The following is an 18,028-nucleotide window of genomic DNA, read 5'->3' as shown; positions in this document are numbered from 1 at the left end:
GGGGGAAAAACAGGAAGTTTGAGCCGCAGTTAGGTGATCAGAGGACACCAACGCCGAGCCACAAACCACAGGAACCCGAGAGGAGCACTTTGCCCCGATCGGAATCGCTCGCCTCGTTCCAATCCATCCCATAACCGATTAAATGACGCAGCGATACCGTCCACATTTTATCTGGGTGATAATAACCATCCTGATTGCCCCTGACCGCTTTCCAACAACCTGGCAATAAAGCTGTCGCTGTGACGCAACGTGAACTTGATCGGTGAGGCTTTCCTAGTGAATGAAATTCCGAGAGGAATGCGGGCGAAGGAGCATAACAGATCATTTCTTCCGCTAACGTCCCCTCTTTAGAGGCGATCAGGGGCACAAAACCACCAAAACTCAACAAACAAGCGAACAATTGAGTGTGGAAATTTTCCAGCAGAACCGAGATGACTCGGTTCCTTGTCCCACGGCGGGGCTTTATTTCTGTCAAAAGGCTCGGTCGGGCCGGCCGGCTCGAAGCTCCAACATGCACGAGCTTCTCCAAGTGTGTCTCCGGGCTACAAAAACGAAGAGAGAAAAGTTCTGGAACGAGCAGTGGCATGCCTCCGCCTACGCTGCCTCGCCTTTCCTCCCCTCCACCTCCTCCTCCTCCTCCTCCTTTTCTTCTCCTCCTTTTGCTTTTGTTTGTGTTGACTGCCACAGTGCATGTAAACCAGGCTCTCGTATTGGGAAGCACAGCGGCAGATCGCCCTCGCAGGGCCGCATCTGATGCCCAATGGGACAGGACGACCACCTTTACGTCGGGTTCACTGTGGGCGAGGAGGTGTTGGGGGACCAGCACCGACGTCATTCAACCCTCATCTCTTTCAAATAGGACCCCCTGGTCCTTCCGCCCCCCCACCCCCACCTTCAGCCCACTGTTATGGAGACACCAAGCCGACGGGCCAATAGAAAACCCGGTAACACTTTCTATGAAGCTTGCATCTATAATGCCCTATAAGCATCTATAAGCATCTATAATGCCCTATAAGCATCTATAACGCCCATACTTTCCTATAATGTGTATTACAATGACAAACGGCTATGGCTGAAGACTGTGAAATAGCACTGAAGTCTCACTGTGCATCTCCGCAAAACTTCAGCAAAACAAGTTGGCTATGACGCATTATGACATTTGACAGATAAACAAGCTAATGATGACATATTTATAATGTACAAATTACGTTTCAAATTGACATAATGTATCATAAAGGTGGTTATGAGGCGTTGTGAGGGTGTATACATGGTTATAATGAATCTTACAATGACTTATAGCGACACATATAGGGCGTTATAGATGCTTATAGGGCGTTATAGATGCTTATAGGGCGTTATAGATGCAAGCTTCATAGAAAGTGTTACCGGAAACTCTTTCTCATTTTGAGCCAAGAGGTGTCCATTCTCTTGACAGGGAGGGTGACTGGCGTTAGACAGAGGACTGTAAACCAGTCGGACCCCGGCCATGGCCGCACTAATCCGGAGAAACTGGAAAACGCTGTTTTCATTTCGAAAACGGGTGAAAGGTTTTCCGTCCACACCGGCGCTTTCAGATTGTTCTGAAAAATTGTGCGTCCACATTGAAACGTGGGAAAAAAAACAGTAAAACTTTTAAAGAACTATATATTGGTGTTTTTTGGATGTTAGGGCCCATTTACTTTATACTTTACATCACCCTCGACAATCTTCCAAATCAAACTGTAGTGTTTTAGATTTTTATCCTCACCAGGTGGATAGCCCGAAGGGGATTGTGTGTGTGTGTGTGTGTGTGTGTGTGTGTGTGTGTGTGTGGGTGTGATTCAAAAACTTGGAAAAACATTTGTTCTTGCCATCATCGCTCCATCTCTTCATTCACTCTCTGCTCACACAGTCAGGCAGTGACACGATCCAAAATTATCAAAAAGAATTTTGACAATTCAAAAAAATGTGGAAGTCATATCTGAACCCACCGCAGATGTGAGTCGGACACGTTTGACCATATATGGTTTACCCAGCTTTGTTATGGTCGCATGGTGAAGCTTTTCGGTAACACTTTAGTATGGGGAACATATTCTAAGTAAAAAAACTTAATTACTAGTGAATTAGTAATGATCAAGATGTCACTTTAGTATGAGGAACATATTCTAAGTAAAAAAACTTAATTAGTAGTGAATTAGTAATGATCAAGATGTCACTTTAGTATGGGGAACATATTCTAAGTAAAAAAACTTAATTACTAGTGAATTAGTAATGATCAAGATGTCACTTTAGTATGGGGAACATATTCTGAGTAAAAAAACTTAATTACTAGTGAATTAGTAATGATCAAGATGTCACTTTAGTATGAGGAACATATTCTAAGTAAAAAAACTTAATTACTAGTGAATTAGTAATGATCAAGATGTCACTTTAGTATGGGGAACATATTCTGAGTAAAAAAACTTAATTACTAGTGAATTAGTAATGATCAAGATGTCACTTTAGTATGGGGAACATATTCTAAGTAAAAAAACTTAATTACCAGTGAATTAGTAATGATCAAGATGTCACTTTAGTATGGGGAACATATTCTAAGTAAAAAAACTTAATTACTAGTGAATTAGTAATGATCAAGATGTCACTTTAGTATGGGGAACATATTCTAAGTAAAAAAACTTAATTACTAGTGAATTAGTAATGATCAAGATGTCACTTTAGTATGGGGAACATATTCTAAGTAAAAAAACTTAATTACTAGTGAATTAGTAATGATCAAGATGTCACTTTAGTATGGGGAACATATTCTAAGTAAAAAAACTTAATTACTAGTGAATTAGTAATGATCAAGATGTCACTTTAGTATGAGGAACATATTCTAAGTAAAAAAACTTAATTACTAGTGAATTAGTAATGATCAAGATGTCACTTTAGTATGGGGAACATATTCTAAGTAAAAAAACTTAATTACTAGTGAATTAGTAATGATCAAGATGTCACTTTAGTATGAGGAACATATTCTAAGTAAAAAAACTTAATTACTAGTGAATTAGTAATGATCAAGATGTCACTTTAGTATGGGGAACATATTCTAAGTAAAAAAACTTAATTACTAGTGAATTAGTAATGATCAAGATGTCACTTTAGTATGGGGAACATATTCTAAGTAACAAAAACTTAATTTAGAGTAATGTAACACTATGAACACTTGTAGTTTTGTGTTTTGTAATGTAAGAACAGACCATATTCATTAAGTGTTAGTAAGGCAGAATAACTCTTCTTGTGGTACTACCACCTTATAAAGGCCATACTAAGCAAAGCATATTGAGATGGTACTACTAATAAGCAATAATTCTGAGGTTATAGAGGGAAAACTCATAGTTAATGGCTTACTGGTTGTATAATAAGGCCATGCAGAATAAGGCATTAATGAGTACGTAATAATGACCAATTAAGAGCCAATATGTTGCTAATTTGCATGCTATTAAGCAATAATTCTGAGGTTATAGAGGGAAAACTCATAGTTAATGGCTTACTGGTTGTATAATAAGGCCATGCAGAATAAGGCATTAATGAGTACGTAATAATGACCAATTAAGAGCCAATATGTTGCTAATTTGCATGCTAATAAGCACCTAATTAATGGTGACTATGTTCCCCATACTAAAGTGTTACCAGCTTTTCTTTCTGGAAAGTGCAAGTTCAGATCGGCTGCACATCCACAGACTGACAGGCAAAACTTTTCTTTTTTTGGGGGGGGGGGGGTTCCCCATTTTCTCCCCCATTGTATCCGGTCAATTACCCCACTCTTCCGAGCCGTCCCGGTCGCTGCTCCACCCCCTTCTGCTGATCCGGGGAGGGTTGCAGACTACCACACGCCTCCCCCGATACATGTGGAGTCACCAGCCGCTTCTTTTCACCTGACAGTGAGGAGTTTCGCCAGGGGGACGTAGCGCGTGGGAGGATCACGCTATTCCCCCCAGTTCCCCCTCCCCCCTGAACAGGCGCCCCCAACCGACCAGAGGAGGCGCTAGTGCAGCGACCAGGAGACATACCCACATCCGGCTTCCCACCCGCAGACACGGCCAATTGTGTCTGTACGGACGCCCGACCAAGCCGGAGGTAACACGGGGATTCGAACCGGCGATCCCCGTGTTGGTAGGCAACGGAATAGACCGCCACGCTACCCAGATGCCCCAGATGGATCTTTTTTTTTTATCTTGAGCACTCCATATGAAACTTTTTTTTTTTTTACTTTTGCAAAATCTTATAATGGAAGGAAAAACTGGTTTTTCTGCCCCTGTGTTGTGTGTGTGTGTATGTGTGTGTGTGTGTGTGTGTGTGCTAATCTCACATACTACTGGGCCTGTCAGCCTGGCAACTTCTGTGCACAGCTATGACTGTATGTTCGAGAACCTCTCGTGGTCGCGGTCACTCAAAACCTTTGAAAAACCTGGTTCTTGCTGCAGTTCAGCGCCTGGTTCTTCGCCAGAGTCCAGGCACCCGAGAGGCGGAGCTACGCCCGGCGGAGCGTTGAACTCTACCGACTGGACTCTTCTGGTTTCTGTTGTTCTGCCTGCCTTCCAGGCAGCCACTCACTTCAGTGTGATATCCCCATTTTAGACGGGGAACCCGCTTGAGATAGGCCACGTTTCCGACCTGGACAACTTCTCAAATCGATCTGCCCTTCAAGCAGCACGACCTCTCGTACTAATTAACCCAACTGTGGGTTAAAGTGGACGATGTGTACTGTTTCATTACCGTGTCCCGTCTCGAGCAAGTTTCAAGTCTCTGCAAGTTTGTTTTCATAACAAACTGAAACGAATGGAGACCACCAGCTGCCTAGAAGGCAGGAAAAACACGTTAACGAAAGCTAAAACACAACGGGCGTGCTTTGGGAAAACGGTCGGGAGTGAGGTGGAGTAGATGTGAGTTGTTGCAAATGGGCTACAACATCCAAAAACACAAGTACGGTCCCTTAAAGCAGTGTTTCTCAACCGGGGGTCCGCGGACCCCTAGTGGTCCGTGGTGTAATTGCAAGGGGTCCGTGAAAATAAAATATCTTTAAAAAAAAGATCCTATGACATTTATAGAAATAGGATTATTTTACTCAAATGTGACTGAGGCCTTTATCTACCTAAACTATAAAGGGTAACAGGACTTTTTTTTCTAATTACATCTGTTTCACAAGTGTCATTTATTGTATTTTAATAAGAGATCTCGCTCCCGTTTGCATTGTTAAAAGTTACTGCATAACAATTCTGTGTTGTTACAGATATCTGAAAGTTACTGCATAAGAATTCTGTTCTGTTACATATATCTGAAAGTTACTGCATAAGAATTCTGTTTTGTTACATATATCTGAAAGTTACTGAATACATATTCTGTTTTGTTACATATATCTGAAAGTTACTGCATAAGAATTCTGTTTTGTTAACTATATCTAAGTTACACCTGAAAGCTCTTATTTTTGCCCCAAAGAGTGAATAAATGCTATAATGCAATTTAAAATGCAGTTTCTACTGTTTCTATCAAATTGCAACCCCCTTCCCCCAAGATCAGGTGGAGGGGTCCTCAGGGTAGATAAAAAATACGCAGGGGGTCCAGGACCCCAAAAAGGTTGAGAACCACTGCCTTAAAGGGCGACACCATCTGCGTTCTTTTCTGGGTGGTTCAAATGGAAATGCCCACTTAGCCGGTAGCAAAACCAGGGACGCGGGTTAGCGCTGATGCCCCCCCCAAAAAGTGCAGAAACCAATGTTAGGTCACGTGATTTTTAGAGCGGCTCGGGAAAATAGCATTTCGATGCTAAAACATATACTGCGTACTTCAACCAGAATTTGAAATTTGATTACATAGGGAACACTGCTCGGAAGCCACAAAATGATATAAAAACCTCAAAAACACATACATACACACAAAAATGCCCCCCCCCTTTAAGTTTCTTTTGACCGAACCAGTAAAAAACAGAGCTGCACCCGCGGAGGAAACACCGAGGGCAGTCTGACAGGACACCCAAGCAGGGCAGGCTAAGCTAACTGCTAACCCATGCAGACCGGCAGTTCAGATAACACCGAGGGTGGTCTGATAGGATGCAGAAGCGGGGCAGGCTAAGCTAACTGCTAACCCATGCAGACCGGCAGTTCAGATGACACCGAGGGTGGTCCGATAGGATGCGGAAGCGGGGCAGGCTAAGCTAACTGCTAGCCCATGCAGACCGGCAGTTCAGATAACACCGAGGGTGGTCTGACAGGATGCAGAAGTGGGGCAGGCTAAGCTAACTGCTAACCCATGCAGACCGGCAGCTCAGATAACACCGAGGGCAGTCTGACAGGATGCGGAAGCGGGGCAGGCTAAGCTAACTGCTAACCCATGCAGACCGGCAGCTCAGATAACACCGAGGGCAGTCTGACAGGATGCGGAAGCGGGGCAGGCTAAGCTAACTGCTAGCCCATGCAGACCGGCAGCTCAGATAACACCGAGGGCGGTCTGACAGGACGCCGAAGCGGGGCAGGCTAAGCTAACTGCTAACCCATGCAGACTGGCAGTTCCGACAGTCATCCTGGCTGGCGTCCATTCTCCTGGACAGTGATTTTTTTTTAGATATGTGTTAGTTTGGATATATGTGTTCTTGTAGATTTTAGATGTGTGTTTCTGTCTTTGTGTTGCACTGTTGTGGGCTCGGGGAAATTATGTTTCGTTTCACTTCATGTGCGCAAGTGCATGAAATTAAACAAAGTGTTTCTCATTCTGATTCTTTTTCGGGGAAGTGCATGCCACTTGAACCCGCAGCTTCACATGAGATCACATGACAAGCGTGTGACAAACATCACAACAAACATCAGCATTTTCAAAAAAGGTCTATTTTCCCCATCCACACGACAACGACAGACTGATGTCTTCAAATTCCCCCACTTTCGACAGCGTTTTCGAAAATAACAATTGCCAGCGGTTAAAAACCCTGACTGAGTGTGGACGGGAGGCCAAAAAAGAAAGTGAAAAAAGATGTGCTTTCATTTTTTCTTTTTGTGTGTGTGTGTGTGTGTGTGTTAGTGTAGCTATAGCCTCTGAATCTGCCTCTACAGTTAGGGGCCCAAACGAACATTCAAACCACGCCAACATGTCAGCAAACTCGGAGGGTGAGTGATGGATCAGTAAATCTGCGAAGTCGGTTGAGGGTTTTACCAGTATGGGTTTGAGGAAGTCCAGGTCACTGAGAAAGAGGCTCTGAGCTTGGTTAAGCCAGGAAACAGGAGCCTGGCAGATGATCTCCTGCACCACCCAGGAAACCTGCCGGTCTGAGATGATGACAAAGTCCTCCAGGCTGTTGGAGCCCCCCTTCTTCTTACACATGTCGTTCAGGTGGACCCCAAACCCTTTCATTAGAACCTGCGGAGGAAAGAGGAGAAGAGAAGCGAGGAGGAGGAAGAAAGAATGAAGGGAGGAAGGAGGGAGGATGACTTACATGGGCTTGTGTCTTGATATTTCAAGATATATCAGTGCTGCACCACAGAGCTATCTGCAAATACTGTGTACCATCCAGAAATGAGAGACTGCAAAGATTCTCCACGACTTTAAATTCAAATTCTATTCTATCAAAATAGTCATTTCAATTCATTTACCAAACTATGTCTACTCTTCACCATTGCGCATCCAAGCTGCAACTGTATTATAAAGAATATACTCCAAATTTTCAGAACAATCTGAGTGCAACCCCCCCCCCCCCCCCCGGGCCAAATATCACTGGCCCCTCTTTAACAAACCCATTCACCATTTTCTTTCAGCAGGCACACAGGGGTGGGCGGTCCTACCCAGAAAAGGGCCGGTGTGGGTGCAGGTTTTTGTTCCAACCAAGCAGTTACACACCTGATCCCACTAACCGACCAGTAGGGTCTTTGCTGAGGAACTTGGTTAGGAGACACAGGTGTGTAACTGCTTGGTCGGAATGAAAACCTTCACCCACGCCGGCCCTTTTTGGATAAGATCGCCCACCCCTGCGGGGGCCTGCACATACGAATCAGAGGCCTGGCATCCATGTGACTCCGGCTGCATACAGGCCTTTATCTTCAAGCTAGCAATGTGCATGACCTGAATTGCTGCCATATCGCCACTGGCCCTGCTGTAAATTGGCAGCAGGTCATGTGTGAAATGTGACAGGTCTATTAGTGTGTACTTATATATATCAGGAACACTTTATTTATCATTTAATTTTACATATTTATCATATATTTCATAATAGTAATAATAATATTTTATATAATAATACATAAATTATATAATATATTTCATAATAATATATAATAATATATTTCATATTTTTTTCCCACATACTTATTTTACCTTATTTTTATTTATCTTATTTTGTTCTCGATACCAACAACGCCGAGCTGAACTCTTTGTGCACATGGCAATAAAAGCATTTCTGATCTCTGAGAACCCGATAAACTTGCTGTTTGTTTTTAGTTGAAGCAGGTTCGCAAGTGTCCTTGACACCATCTTTATCTCTAGCGAAGTGGGGCAGATCTGCTCAAATTTACATTTTTTACCTCTGTCCCGGGCTCTTACTGCTTCCCTTAGCACTTTTCGACAACAACAACAGAGAAACTCCTCTCGTGAATCTGGCTTCAAAACTCAAACTTGTGGGTTTTTTAATTAACAGCACAATCCTCCTTGGTAAGAGAATTGGCAGAACATACCCTTCTGCACCCCCGCCACCACTCTCTCTCTCTCTCTCTCAGGTAGGACTTCACAGAAACACCATAGACAGAGATGTAAACACGACGTTCTCCGCCACCTTTGACGTGTTCGAACAAATCAATCTTTGGATAAAAGCTTTTTTAAGTGTTTCTGACGCGCCGGCTCGATTCCCCGGGCCGTCGGTTAGCTGAAAGCAGGGCTCAGACGAGCTCTGCTGACGTGGTGTGAAAGCATCTATCTAACAACATCAGTGTTAAGTGTGCAGCCCGGATACGATGTAACTAATATGTAACACTAGCTGCTGAGCTGAACCTGCACAGTCAATACCAGACCAGCTACAAACCCAAGACAATGAGCCTGTATTGTACAACAAAGTCACACAACAGCGGTGCTTGTGTGTCCCTGTTGTCGTTCCAACTATTTATAGGGCACTGTGTCTCTGAACCTCGACCTCCGGCCTGTTGGCCGCTGGCAAGGTTATAATCTTGCTCCGCTGCTCCACTACAGAAATGAACATTTCCACGTAAAGTGCGGAGTGATAATGAGCATGTTGGGGCGAGGGAGTTTCTCCTTACTCTTTCCAAGTTCACGTCGGCCTCCAAAATCTCCCGCACTGCGTGTTCGGAGAAGGAGGCGTTTCGGAGGAGGAAGGTGGACAGCGTCTCATTATCGTGAAGGAAGTCCTTTAACTTGAAGCCTGTGGGAGAGGGAGACAAGTTTGGAAAGCCAGCTTTCACCTTTGCAGAGAGGTTATTACAGGCTAGCTGAAACGGGAACACTCAGAACCCACAGAAACCCAACGCCGAGGCTCTCCAGCAACATTCCTCCTTCGCTTAAGTCCTGTATTGGCTTTCAGGCCCATTCAAACTCAGCCCCGGCTGTGTCTTCATTGTTCGGAGAGACATGCGCTCACTTGTTTTGCAGGTCAAAGTTTCCTCCGCCGAGGCGGGGCACACTCAAAACGTGCAGAACCCTTGTTTGGAGATTACCTCGCATTGAGCGTTCCCCTTTTGTTGTCAGAAATGCGTGTTTTAACAAGCGTGGCTTTGCTAGATAGGACTTGAGGGTACCGAAAGATGCAAATATTGTATTCTTAATCCTTCAAGCAGACGTCCCTCTATCTTAGATGTGTCAGAAAGCCCTGAGTGCTTCTATTTGCAAGAGGTAAGGGGTGGACACAGACAGGACACGCTATATAAATATAATAATATAATGATCCATCCGGCCATTATCCGAACCGCTTACCCTGCTCTCAGGGTCGCGGGGATGCTGCAGCCTATCCCAGCAGTCATTAGGCAGCAGGTGGGGAGACAACCTGGACAGGCCAACACACAGAGCCCACACACACACACACACACACACACGCACACGCACACACATTCATACCTAGTGGCAATTTAGTACGGCCGATTCACCTGACCTACATGTCTTTGGACTGTGGGAGGAAACCCACACAGACACGGGGAGAACATGCAAACTCCACACAGAGGACCACCCCCAAGGTTGGTAAACCCCGGGGCTCGAACCCAGGACCCTCCTGCTGCGCGGCAACTGCGACAATATTATAATAATAATATTATATTATAATATTATTAATATAATATAATACAATATAATAATATAATAGCACTATAGAAATGTAATTATTATTATTATTATTATTATTATTATTTCATCCATCCATTATCCGAACCTGTGTATTATTATTACTGTCATTAATATTATTATTATACTCTCCTTCAGAGGATATTTAATGTTAAATATAGTGAAATGTCATTAGCAGAGAGAGAAGTGAACAGAAAAACCAACAATAATACCACTGAAGTCCATCCATAACCCAAATAGCATGGAAAACATGGTTCTATTGTTTGTTTGTCTTGTTTATTGTGTCCTGGTATTACTTAGGGCTGGTATTACTTAGGGCTGGTATTACTTAGGGCTGGTATTAGTTAGGGCTGGTATTACTTAGGGCTAGTATTACTTAGGGCTGGTATTACTTGGGGCTGGTATTACTTAGGGCTGGTATTAGTTAGGGCTGGTATTACTTAGGGCTGGTATTACTTAGGGCTAGTATTAGTTAGGGCTGGTATTACTTAGGGCTGGTATTACTTAGGGCTGGTATTACTTAGGGCTGGTATTAGTTAGGGCTGGTATTAGTTAGAGCTGGTATTACTTGGGGCTGGTATTAGTTAGGGCTGGTATTAGTTAGAGCTGGTATTAGTTAGGGCTGGGGCTGGTATTAGTCAGGGCTGGTATTACTTGGGGCTGGTATTAGTTAGAGCTGGTATTACTTGGGGCTGGTATTAGTTAGGGCTGGTATTAGTTAGAGCTGGTATTACTTGGTGCTGGTATTAGTTAGGGCTGGTATTAGTTAGGGCTGGTATTAGTTAGAGCTGGTATTAGTCAGGGCTGGTATTACTTGGGGCTGGCATTAGTTAGCGCTGGTATTAGTTAGGGCTGGTATTAGTTAGCTCTGGTATTAGTTAGGGCTCGGAATGAGCGGGCACCTCCCGATTCAATATTACAACAATATTTCAGCACCATTTCAATACGTTTTACAATTTCTCAGATATCCCAACATTATAAATATTGCCAATCTATCTTTTTAAGGCTCCTTCCCTACTTTATCAACGTTAAAATGGGAAACCTGCGATATTCCAAAGAAAACACACAACAAAAAGCATTTATTTGAAACTCCGTGTGTCACAAAAAAAAAGAAAGAGTACGTTTTAATGAGTAAGCACTCATATAATTCAAATTCAAAAGTTCAGAGGTGTAGAAACCATCGCGTCAGCACGCATCACCACTGTGATTCCTGCACAATGCCGACATGTTAAAATCCATCTGACTAAGTAGCACAACTTCGCACCGAATGGTTTTTGTTTCCTATCATCCCCAGAATGAATGCCCAAAATGCCTCCTCTACTCTGGTATGCTAACACACACCCACCCACACACACACCCACGCACACACACACACACACACACAGCTTAAGTGGGTCAAAGTTAGCTGTTGAATGAGCGAGGTCTGAGCCTGCAGCTTAAATTTTACAACAGTCCGTCTTTTTGTGCTCACTGATTTCAATTTTCCAGTTTTACGGCACAGTTGGGTCATAAGATAACCCACAAAGCAGCTCTCACCAGCGTTAACATCAAATGAAAGTCCAGGACTCATTCATGTTTTAGGGAGGAAGCCAGCAGATTGACGACTCCTTACTTGGCCAATTACCCCACCCTTCTGAGCCGTCCCGGTCGCTGCTCCACCCCCTCTGCCGATCCGGGGAGGGCTGCAGACTACCACATGCCTCCTCCCATACATGTGGAGTCGCCAGCCGCTTCTTTTCACCTGACGGTGAGGAGTTTCACCAGGGGGGCGTAGCATGTGGGAGGATCACACTATTCCCCCCAGTTCCTCCCCGGACCAACCAGAGGAGGCGCTAGTGCAGCGACCAGGACACATACCCACATGCAGCTTCCCACCTGCAGACACGGCCAGTCGTATCCGTAGGGATGCTTGACCAAGCCAGAGGTGACACGGGGATTCGAACCGGCGATCCCCGTGTTGGTATGCAATGGACTAGACCGTTACACTACCCGGGCGCCCCCTTGTTTCTGACGTCTGCTCGACCTGACAACTGTTCCCAGATCAGTGCTGCCGGGGGGATGGGGGTGGGGGGTGGGGGGGGGGGCACACATTTTACACAGTCACCGTCTCCGTTGTGTCAGCGGCTCACAATTAACACGTTGAGTCACTGGCAGGGAAGCGGTGAACAGGAAGTGGTAAATACGACGCCTCTGTCCCAGGTAAGAACAAGAGCCCACTGGCTCCTCCACACACACACACACACACACACACACCGCCTGCAGCTCCTTCCACTCTGTGGCTGCGTCGGAAACCTTTGTAGAGACGGGGGGACAGTAGGGGGGGGGGGGGTTGTGGAGGGACAAAAGGCCAGGAGGTGGCAGATACTGAAAACACTGAGCCCCCCTCACATCTCTGGGTGAACAACCTTATGAGGAAAAGATGAAGTGAAAGGGAAGGTGGTGGTGGTGGTGGTGGTGAGGGGGGGGGGTGTTCAAACAGGTTCTCTGTAGATCTAAAACCTACAGACATCAAATGGCTCCTGAGCGATTGAGGTAAATTAGCGACAAATCTTCCCCCGCTGCCCCACAGCGTGACGCGGCATGAGGCGCCAGATCATTAGAGGAATTGTTCACTCCGTGGTTAACATGCATACGGACCCCGTGCGTCCAGAACGACATCGAACACGTCGCTCAACCTCGGACGCCTGCAGATTTGATTTTCGAAATGAGGTCCAAACCCCCCACCCCAAACGAGTAGTGGATGCTAGCTCTCCTTGGCTCTCCGCCTGTCTCGTTTCCCCGCTGCGTGGGGACTCCAGAGGCCCGAAGACGCAGCGCGTTGCGGCTAATCCCCGCTACAGCCCCAGACAGGCGTGTCAGTTTACGTCTCGGGGACCTGAGCTGGGGCCCCCGGGGGGGTAAAACACCAGACGTTATCATAATTTCCCTCACACATCCGAGGTTAGAGGCTTCCCTCTAAATCGGGTCAGCTATGCCATTTTATGAAGCTCTGTTGTGCGTCTATTCCTCCATTGTGCGGACGCCCGTCTTTCAACAACCCTCGGGGCGTCCCTTGTGTGCGCTGCCGTGGATGTCCGGTCAAGTCAAGTTAATAATATTAACCACAAGTTAGCTACTGCATGTGGTAGGTGCAGGAGGGCAAACTGGGTGGCAGTGGATGTGGCAAGGCATTAACATGCCAGGATGCGGCGTTCGTGCCGTTGCCGCTTGTTTCGTCCTGCAGCGGTGCAGCCTAGCTAGGGTGCTGTATGCTGCAGCATGGTGCACATTTTATTCTCATTTCTACTTCTGATTTCATCTTCTGTTGCTGTTTACTTCTGTTTTTCTCATTTCTATTGGTTTCTATTGGTTTTTAGTTTTCCTTCGCTAGCGTGTGGGTGTTTGTAACAGGACCTGATTTCCCCTCGGGGATGAATAAAGCATTTCTGATTCTGACGAAACAGTGGATGTGAACTGCATAAGAGGCCGTAGTAAATAACCTTAGATAACATTGTTATCTGTTATTAAATCAATATATAATTACATCCACTACATTAGACTGCTATAACTTGGGCGCATCATATCATCGTCGTTACAGTATGTGAAAATGTCGTGTTATACACAGCGGTATTGTGTTACTACGACCGTGGACGTGAACAAGGTGAGAGACACGGCCCTCTGCGGGGACCTCGGGACGGGGGAATAAACGAGTCTTGTCCACATTTTCACACGTGAGAGAACAATTTGTCCAGCTGCAGAGCGGCCATGCGGGGACGTTAACACAAAACAGTGGAAGCTGTGTTCTCAAACTCGGTGACACCCAGCGGGAAACCAACAAGGCTGGATCTCGCTGTGAGGGAAGCGCTCGGGCTCCAAAACAATACCTGCCGGGGCTCTTTTTAACGAGACCTGCAAACAGTTGCGGACATTAAAGAGACGGCAGTTAGTCGGCTCACGCTGCTGCGTTTCCAGTGCCGGATTTCAAACCGCGGCGGTCCTCCCTCCCTTTTGAGGGCGCCGACTCTCCCCCTCCTCCCCCCCCCACGTTAAACGACGACTGCATAGCACAGGCGATGGGGGGGAAAGGTCTGGGCTCAAAACCCCGGTGGCAGACGTGGCGATGAGCAACACATTGGATCCCACCAGCCCTAAGGACGCCATTCTTTTGCAGCTGTCCTTGACCTTTGGCCTCCCGGTGTGGGTTCAAAGTGACAGGGGAAAAGACGCGGGATCGACATGGCGAGGGTTTTTAAAGGAAAGTTCAATTAACCTGGGTCTTATTTTCATGGTTTTTGCCATGATGCACATCACTTACGATATCATTTTACTCATCGGTTCAATTTAGGAGATTTTAGATGCTGGACTCAGCTGCCCCGAGAATTCGCGTTACATCGGCGGCGGCGGTGGGATATAGAGAGGAGCCGAAGACTCTCTGCAGTGTTCAAACCTGGCCAGCCAGCTCAGCACCACCCTCGCCACCCTCAACATGGTTCTCGAAGAGATGAGCCACGAATAGGAGCTGTACAGCATCCAGCGGGACGCGAACCCAGAGACGGTGAGAGGGTGAGACAGAACAGAGAGGTGGCTGAGGGAACGGTGGCCCGGATGAGGAAGCCGGACCTCTCCCCGCGAGAGCCCGCCGCCACCAACGAGGCAACCGAGGCTCACGACCCACTGAGGCGTGCGCGTTGGCTGGAGAAGAAGTTGATGAGCACCGGCGGCCACTTGTCGCCTGTGAAGGAGATCCTGTCTCCTTCACTTCCGAGCTAGCTGACGCCCAGGGGCTTCTCCAGAGGGCAGCCCGGGAATCGAACCTGGTTACCCACACCAAGGGCGACCGCGCTAACCAGTCAACTAAAGGGTCCGACCCGTTAGCCAAGGGCTAGCGAGTCTACACATCCGTGGTCGTTACACTGTTACAATATCTCCTTTACTTATATGTGTTGAAACAGAGGGTAGCTACCAAGTTGTTGACAAAGATCTGCTATGTCACTCGGCCATGCACCTCCTATTGAGACACCCCGGTGGAATATCTTTTTAGCTATCCCATCATTAGGCATACCGATTAGTCTGTTCCATAAGGCTTCCCATCTAATCTCATATGGTTCCCATCCCATATCGCCTGTAATTGCTAATAAAGGTTCAAACTTGTGTACTCCCAAGAAATACCTTATTGCTCTATTTTGAAAATTCTCATCTCATCTCATCTTCAGCCGCCTCTCCGGAGTTGGGTCGCGGTGGCAGCAAGCTAAGTAGGGCACTCCAGACGTCCCTCTCCCCAGCAATGCGCCCAGCTCCTCCAGGGGGATCCCGAGGCGTTCCCAGGCCAGACTGGACATGTAGTCGGGGTCTACCCCGGGGTCTCCTCCAAGTTGGCCGTGCCCCGTAAACCTCCAAAGGAAGGTGCCCAGGAGGCATCCTAATCAGATGCCCAAACCATCTCAACTGGCTCCTCTCGATGCGAAGGGGAGCTCCCTCCACATGGCCGAGCTCCTCACCCTATCTCTAAGGCTTGAACATTCTCACTTTTGTTTTTTGGGGTTTTTTTGTATCCCCCCCTTTTCTCCCCAATTGTATCCAGCCAATATTACCCTACTCTTCTGAGATGCCCTCCTCTTCCACCCCCTCTGCTGATCCAGGGAGGGCTGCAGACTACCACATCTCCCCTCCGATACACGTGGAGTCACCTGACAGTGAGGAGTTTCACTAGGGGGACGTAGCGTGTGGGAGGATCACGCTATTCCCCTCAGTGACCCCTTCCCCCTGAACAGGTGCCCCCAACCGACCAGAGGAGGCGCTAGTGGAGCGACCAGGACACATACCCACATCTGGCTTCCCACCCGCAGACACGGCCAGTTGTGTCTGTAGGGATGCCCGACCAGGCCGGAGGTAACACGTGGATTCAAACCAGGATCCCCGTGTTGGTAGGCAACGGACTAGACCGCCACGCTACCCAGACGCCCTGAGCATTCTCACCTTTAACATACCTTTTGTATCCCCAAACCCCTGCAGAGTAATCTAAAATGGGGCAAACACACGTATGAACAATTTGGTATAAGTGGCATAACCCGTATCACCAAGATGTTTTGTTTTGCCAAGCAGCCCACCGACTCTTACAGAGTTAGCTAAAGAGGAGGTACCATAAACAAACGTTAAACGTTCACCCAAATACAGGTCCGGATATTTTACTCGTGCACTCAAATATCTGATTTCCAGAAGAAAATTGGAAACTACTTCTGCTGCATGGCGGTTTCCTAAAGTGCATAACTTGCCTTTCGTTGGGTCTCCGTTACCTACCCCACTCATCAGCACAGTTCAGCATTATCTGCAAGGGTTCCCCTTTTTCTTCCCTTTCAAGTTTTTATTGGGTTTCTTTAAGGAACGCGTTCCTCTTTTTCTGCCAGTAAAAATGATCTCATCGACACGCGAGAGAACGCTCAGCATATTAGCATCATCAAAATCCATGCGTACACCCAGTTTAAGCTCCTCAGCTACGTCACCGATGAACACTGCAAACGAGTTTGGGCGATAAACAGCCACGGTCATTAGCTGCTTGTATTTCTGTTGAACCCCACTTAGCCTTCACGGGATAGAGAGCCTTAGATGAATGAATCCTGAATCTGTCTTCCGTGTGGTCCTCATGCTTACATAAGGAGAGATGGGTTCTGCTGATACCGACATTCCTGAATCATCAGGAGGCGCGTTATCAGCATCAAAGTGCTCTAATAGCACTTATTAATCACGCCGCGAGCACACGGGTCACATTCTGACACACCTACGGCCAGCCGTAGGGGAGGGTTGCGTCGAGTCCACGTGGCTTTTGTAATAAAATGAGTCACCGGGATGAAATTCAAACCCCCGCCGCGTGAAGTCAACATGTTCCATACACGGAAGCGTCGACGTCGGTCTAGGGGAGGAAAAACCAGATCGTAGCTCAGAGGAGCGGGGGCTACGTGATGAGAAACGGTCTCTCGGTGACCTTTCGTCCCCGTGACCTCCACCGTGTCAGGACGCTCTTTCATAACTCCCTCGGTTCTCCGTTTTCTGGGCCTATCTCCAGCCGCCCAGTGAGCTTACATACTTGTGAAAGCTTGAAAATTAAACTTTTGCATCATCCCCATCATCCCAGCGCCGATGAGAAAGACGATAACAGGGCACGGCTTCTCCGGGGGCTTTTTTTTTTTGTGAAGGCCAAGCACGTCAGAATGCAAAAAAAAGAAGAAGAAGAAAGAAAGGAAGAAAAAAAAGGTTACAGGCAAAATCTCCCATCTGTTCCTCTGCCAAGACAGAATACTCTCGTGGTCACGTGACGCGCCCCCACACACGGGACAACCTGCCGCGGCGTGCTACCATCCCACCGCCGATCCCATTAAACCGAAAGACACTGGAGTTTTAATGAGCGGAGTCATTAAGGAAACCGGAGTGAGTTAAATGTTAAAGGGCGCGAATGCCGACCAACCTCTATAGACTGAGAAAAGGGGGGGGGGCGACAGGAAAGGAGGGGGAGGAGGAGGGGTGATGGCATGTCGGAGCAGGAGTAGGAAAGTACCCCCCCGCCCCTCCCCCCCCCACACACACACACGCTACCCAAAAAGCCCACAATGCAACTCCATAAGACGTCTCCATGCAACAGTCTAGCGTGGAGACGGGGACGCGGAGCCAAGTTCCTTTCATTCTGCTCAGCGGTGAAATGCCAAGTCAGTGAGTCAGAAAGACTTCACACACCTGAGCGCCTCGACAAACGGCCTTCTAACACGGCATAGAGACTCCG

At 46.9% G+C, this 18,028-nt stretch overlaps 1 protein-coding gene across 1 annotated transcript in view; it reads right to left on the bottom strand.

Moving 5' to 3' along the window:
* Window positions 1-18,028, bottom strand: part of abca1b (ATP-binding cassette, sub-family A (ABC1), member 1B) — an 87,993-nt gene that overhangs the window by 53,543 nt on the left and 16,422 nt on the right. Inside the window, 2 exon segments of the mRNA XM_056285898.1 lie at window positions 7,162-7,365; window positions 9,249-9,370. Of these exon segments, the coding sequence (XP_056141873.1) occupies window positions 7,162-7,365; window positions 9,249-9,370 (326 nt within the window).

The sequence above is a fragment of the Lampris incognitus genome, chromosome 1 (genome assembly GCF_029633865.1).
Source record: "Lampris incognitus isolate fLamInc1 chromosome 1, fLamInc1.hap2, whole genome shotgun sequence".
Taxonomy (NCBI): domain Eukaryota; kingdom Metazoa; phylum Chordata; class Actinopteri; order Lampriformes; family Lampridae; genus Lampris; species Lampris incognitus.
The sequence above is the reverse complement of the archived record's forward strand: the minus strand, read 5'-3'. Positions and strand labels throughout refer to the sequence as shown.